Below are 6,086 nucleotides of genomic sequence, written 5' to 3' on the forward strand. Positions count from 1 at the left end.
TCGCTAAGGTTTTGTCCCGATCTCCCCATAGGTTTTACTTGGCAAGATTTTTCACGAGGTAGTCATTTATGTGTACTTATTCCTATTATGTCAATTCAATAAAATCACATCTTTTGGAGACGTATGATATATTTTCTTTTTTTAATTAAATTTTTTAAAAAAATACAATTTGTTGAGCCGGCCCGTGAAGGGTCTGAGCCCAAGCCCAACCCTGACCCATATGAATTAGGGTCGCGGGCCTGAGTTTTTTCTCTCAAGTCCAGCCCAGACACGACCCTGCACTGTGCAGGACCGTGCCAGGCCCAGCCCAGGCCCGTCACAGGCCTTGTATTGGATGTGCACGGCACGTTTGACACCTTTAGTATATCCCTTAAAATGTCCGGAAGGATTATTTGGGCTTAGAAAACGACGTCGTATCAAATGGAGGTTAGATCGCTCTGCACTAGACGACGGACGAAACCATTTGAAATACGTTTCTATGCAGCTGTTCAACCCGTTTCGTAAGACTCCTTCCAAAACTTTTCACTTTACATTAGTTCCGAACTATTCGTAGGCCGTACACCCGGCAAAGCAGTTTCCTCTCTTTTCAATCCATTATCCTTTTTCCAACACCAACCACACTTCGATTCTTCGCAGTTTTGTCCCGACCAAATCTTCGAGTTTCGACGATGAAGAAGAAGACTTCGACTTCGAACCCCAAAGGGTCACCGGTGGGCCCACAGAGCGAGGAGATCGATTGTGGGATGAGGCCCGGCGGGATGTTGGTCCAGATGCGCGACGACGGCGATTCCGGCGGCGCTTCCTCCCGTGGGCCCATGATCAAGATCAACGTCTCCCACGGCCCGGCCCACTACGAGCTCTTTGTCTCCGCCCATTCCACTTTCGGTACTCTCTTTTTCTTCTTCTACTCTCGATCGCTTCCGTTTCACTGTGGATCTTTTTTTCTCAATCGAACTTGGGATTTTGTTACGGTTTTGTGCTATTCAGTACTTTTTGTTCTTTTATTCGCGTTGTTTATTAACGTTACCTTTATATTTCACCGAACTGATTGTGTTTGGAACTAGATTATTTGAATTGGTTTTCGTGCACATAAGAATGCTTTAATTTCGTATGTACTTTTTGTGGGAATTTATTGTACAACGTTGGTGGGTTCGCTGGCAGAAATTGTTGCTTAAACATAAATTTTGTATATTTATTATTTGGGAAAATGGTTACTAGACTATATATTTGTTCTTATTCATTTTGCTATTGAATTTTTTTGTAGTTTGTTGAAGCTGGTAACTGGTCATGGCATTTTATGGTTATTTGTGGTTGCTAAACTTTACCCACTCATTGTTTGGCAATTGTATTTTATTATTGTCTTTTATATGGAAATTTGTTTTGTTTCATAGCGTGAAGTTGGTGTGTTGTTACTTTGCTTGACTTTTGGTCAGAATTTTTTTTAACGGTTTCTTTTTATTTGTTGAGATTTATATGAGCTTGCTTTGGTTGATTCATTGCCAGGGGACATAAAGAAGGCCCTTTTATATAAAACCGGTTTGGCGCCCAATGAGCAGAGACTCTTGTTCAGGGGAAAAGAAAAGGAGGATGAGGAACATTTGCACATGGCAGGAGTGAAGGATAATTCGAAACTTTTACTCTTGGAGGACCCAGCAAGCCAAGAGAGGAAGCTTGAGGAGCTGAACAACAGCTGTGAGATGTCAAACGCATGCGAAGCTGTTGCTGAGGTCCGAGCGGAGGTTGCTAATCTCGCTGAAAGGGTGAATATTGCTTCTTTTTATTAAAAGGTTTACTCACCAAATAAGGCTACAATTTCAGGGACTTATACGGGTTGTTTATGATTTATTAGGTTGCTGCCTTAGAAGTGGCTGTGGGGAATGGAACCAAGGTTGCGGAGAAGGAGTTTGATGTGACAACAGAGTTGCTTATGAGGCAGTTGCTTAAACTGGATGGTATTGAGGCTGAAGGAGAAGCGAAAATGCAACGGAAGGCCGAGGTTCGTATTTACCATTTGTTGTATCAAATCCAACATTATCTTTTAATGTTCCTTCTATTTTACTCCTTAGACATCCCCAATGGGGCTAGCCATTTCGGTTGTGTTTGAAGGTGGTTTTGTTTTTGTTTTTCACGTTTTTTGAGAAAGAAAAAATGAAAACGGGAGAGAAATGGCGTTCGGCACAATTAAAGGCAAAAAATAGAAATGAAAATGATTTTTTGGTTTAGTGTAAAATAGGAGAGAAATGAAAAATGATTTGTAGTTGTTTTTCATTTTTTATTTTCGTTTTCTCCTCTCTCAAGCACAGAGAGAGAGGGACATTAATGGATTTTTTTTTATACTGAAAACAATCTCTTGATAAAACTACTAAACACATTTTCAAAAATGATTTATGTCTGAGATTGAGAACATTTTACTTCCATTTTCATATAAAAAACAAAATCATTTTGGAACGAGTTCCAAACGCACTCTTCATGTTTTTGACCAAAATGGCTAACAATGTGACTTTTTTATTTTTTTTCCTTCACTCCAACCATTAGCCAGATGTTTAGCTATTCTAAAGAATACATTTAAGACTCGTCAAATGTAACGAGCAATAATGGGTTAGCTATTTAGTTATTTATTTATTTATTTTATTCTTTTATTTGACATAAAGTAAGTTAAAAAAAGTTATTTATATTTTAAATTCAAAAAATAGAAAACTAATCTAGGTTTAGCTAAAGTAGGGACTAGGGACCCTGGTTTAATTGGCTCACCCAAAAATTACTAGCTAAAATAGCTTTCTAGCTAGTTTAGCTAAAATTTAGGGAGGCCCCTTAGAGTTGTTCTTACACAAGGCCGCAACCTACATACTCTACATTTTATTTTCTTTGAAACCTTTTGCCCATCCCTGAATTGGAGGGAATTTGAGAGATTCATTGCCAACATTTTTGTATACTAGAATCCTCCCTACTCTTTTATTTGCTTTACAGCATTAATCGCTGATTAAAAAGAAGCTATCATCTTTTCTTTGATGGAAGAGAAAGGGGAAGGTTAAAGTGACTGTATCATATTCATTTATATCCAATATAGGATGTTTTGAGTGCGTTTGGAATTGGTTTTAAAATAATTTTGTTTTCAATAAAAAGTAAAAATGAGATTGTTTTGAGAATCATTCTGAAAACGATTCTGAAATTGCGTTTGGTTGGTTTTTTAAAAGATTGTTTTGAGTATAATAAAATAGTGAAATCATGTTTGATTATAATTATTAATTACTATATTATAATATTGTTGATAAGTATTAGAAAATGATAACAGAAAAGTGAAAACAACTTTCAACTGTTTTTAAAATTCCTTCACAAAAATCATTCTCACTGTTTTTGTTTCGTTTTTGTTTTCAAAACATTTTTTAAACAAACGCCGTTTCGTTTTCAATTTCATTTTTCCTCTTTGAAAAACGTAAAAAACGTTTTGGAAACGAAACCAAACACACCCTTTATGACGTGATTACACTGGCTTAAGGATTGATGTTTGCTTATCTTCACTAAGGAGTGGTTTGCATACGCTATATGGTACGTAGGTGTACACTAGAGGATGTCTTTTTTTTTTACATGAATTATAGCATCTCCAAGAGGACTCCCTAAGGGTCAGTTTGGTTGGAGGGATGGAGAGTAGCAAGGATGGAGAGAGTTGGAGGATGGAGAGTTGGAGGGATGGAGAGGATAATAGTAATTCTTCACGATGTTTGGTAGGAGGGAGGGAGAGTTGAAAGAATAGATGATAGTTATTTGTTAAATTATTGTATTGTCCATTTAAACTATTTGTTAATAATTTATTTAAAGGGTAAAACAGTCTTTTAAATGTTAAACTTGATGGATTGCTTGAATCCTTCTATTGATACAAGGATCCAATTTGGTGGGCCATGAGGGAGAGCACATCCCGTCACCTCTCCTTTCCCTCCGCTCCCTCCAATCAAACAAGTGATTTGCCCCCTCTCTCCACCTCTCTCCCTCCACCCCCTTGATCTCTCCATCTCTCCCTCGAACCAAACACACTCTAAATTTTAGCTTAATTAGCAACTTTTGGTTGAGCCACTCTAACCATAGTTTCCTATTTTAACTAAAAATAGATTATTTTTAAATGTTTATTTTTTATCTTTTTTGAATTTAAAATATAATTGATTTTTTTTTTAATTTTTACTTTTACTTTATGTCAAATCAAAGAATAAAATGATTAAAAAAAATGGCTAGCACATTCGTGCTCGTTACATTTGGCGAGTTTGAAAGTATTCTCCAAAATAGCTAAACATTTGGCTATCGGTTAGAACAGAGAAAAGCCAAAAAAAAAAAAAAAAAAAGAAAAAAAGTCGCATTGTTAGCCATTTTGGCTAAAAACATGAAACGTGTAGCCTTCTTTGAGATGCTCTTATTGCTATAATTTAAGTGTAAACTCTACATAGTTGTCTTTTTTTGTTGGTCCTGGAATTCTGCATGTAACTAATTCCATTAATACTTTTTGTTTTTCTGAATATCACACTTATAATCTAGAAATTTTATGGAGTTAAAAGATATTGTGAAAGTGGACCAGGCAATATTTCTTTCCAATTCCATTTGTTGTTGAATACTTTAGAACCCATCTTCTATTTGCAAGTTGGTATACACTGAGAGCCTGCACTACAGAGGCAACGTGGGAACAGGAAACAAGTGAAGGATTGCTTAAGTACTGCAGTTTAAGCATTCTTCCATAGTCTGCCTAACACGATCGCATCTGTTGTCTATTTGCTTCACAGAGGAGTACACTATCTCCTCATTCTTCTGGATACTGTTTTCGGAAGTCCACTAGAGTTGTGCGGCCTTTCGCCTGGTTTTTTTATATTAGTTGATGGATGTGCATGGGATTTTGTAATTCATATCCTTTTACCATGATTGTCGATATCCAAGTTACTGATATATGATCTGCAAAATGCGATTGGTGTGCACACCGTAATTTCCTTCTTTTATACACTTGACACTTTTGGTTGCTTATGTATTTCTACATTTCTGTTCAGCAGTCAATCTTCCTGAAGCCTAGACATCTTCTGCTAACTTTATCATTGCCAACATTTTCTTGTATCTGGAAGGAGCATCCCTCCCATGTCCCAGAAGCATGAAATAGAGGGATGCGCCTTATGTTTTTTTATTTTCATTGTTGTAGTGCAATAGATCATCTTTTTGAAACATAAATGTGATGCCTTCAAGTCTTATGCTAAAAAACGAGGTTCTCTATAACTATTGGTATAACTGTAATTTTATTTGGCCTCAGGGATGTATAATATATTGACCCCCCTGAAGGCTGCTCTATTATCAACTTATATATCTCTTTAACAGGTACGTCGTGTCCAGCACTTGGTGGACACACTGGATGCCCTAAAAGCAAGAAACTCCAATCCATTTCACAACACTAGCAAGGCTGTATCAGTAACAACTCGATGGGACTCTTTTGACTCTGGTGTCGGAAGCTTGACTGCCCCACCCCCAATGCAATCTTCAACAAACATATTGAAAGATTGGGAACGGTTTGATTAATGTAAAGTTTTTGTTATGGAATCGTAGAAACAGTAGTGGGAATATATACACCGAATGTTATTTTTGTACCTTCGGTGCTTCATTCACAATTGAGTTTGGTTGCTAGCACTATGTCTAGAAACAAGAACTTCCTTTTGCTCAAGAACGATTGGAATTGGTATAACATTATTCTATCTGTTCTCATCTATGAAACCGTACTATTAATCTCTCTTTTGTCATTGTTAAAGATTATCTTTTAGATCCCAACCTTGAATTGAAACTCATTGTTCTGAGCCCTAGATACCATATCAGTTATTGTTATTCTGTGTAGATTGTTCTGTGTCTATGTTAAGAGCAAGAGCAGCTTTTTCTGTTGACGAGACCTGTGTGTATGAGTATAATTTTTTATGAAAAGAAAGTGTGGTTTAGTGTTGTGGGGCCATATTTACCCTCATTGGCTTCAATCACCAAGGGTGAGGGCGTCTCGAATGGTCTCAATGGCTTCAAGAAGACGGGTTGTTGCACAGATGTGAGTGGTGAGCAGACGTGCATAGTGCTCCAGCTTCAGT

At 37.1% G+C, this 6,086-nt stretch overlaps 1 protein-coding gene across 1 annotated transcript; it reads left to right on the forward strand.

The window, feature by feature from the left end:
* Nucleotides 1–515: 515 nt before the first annotated feature.
* LOC21395274 (BAG family molecular chaperone regulator 4) lies at nt 516–5,796 on the forward strand. Its single transcript, XM_024163232.1, has 4 exons — nt 516–885; nt 1,504–1,760; nt 1,850–1,996; nt 5,341–5,796. The coding sequence occupies exons 1-4, from the start codon at nt 669–671 to the stop codon at nt 5,536–5,538; spliced, it is 819 nt and encodes a 272-aa protein (XP_024019000.1). The 5' UTR covers nt 516–668; the 3' UTR covers nt 5,539–5,796.
* The last annotated feature ends 290 nt before the right edge of the window (nt 5,797–6,086 follow it).

Source organism: Morus notabilis, unplaced genomic scaffold, assembly GCF_000414095.1.
Source record: "Morus notabilis unplaced genomic scaffold, ASM41409v2 Scaffold490, whole genome shotgun sequence".
NCBI classification, from domain to species: Eukaryota; Viridiplantae; Streptophyta; class Magnoliopsida; order Rosales; family Moraceae; genus Morus; species Morus notabilis.

What these genes read in the sequence shown, in the direction of transcription:
- LOC21395274 (XM_024163232.1), top strand. Translation starts at nt 669, where the DNA reads ATGAAGAAGAAGACTTCGACTTCGAACCCCAAAGGGTCACCGGTGGGC. An exon ending in CTCCGCCCATTCCACTTTCG is followed by an intron (nt 886 to 1,503) that starts GTACTCTCTTTT and finishes ATTCATTGCCAG; the next exon opens with GGGACATAAAGAAGGCCCTT. An exon ending in AAATGCAACGGAAGGCCGAG is followed by an intron (nt 1,997 to 5,340) that starts GTTCGTATTTAC and finishes TCTCTTTAACAG; the next exon opens with GTACGTCGTGTCCAGCACTT.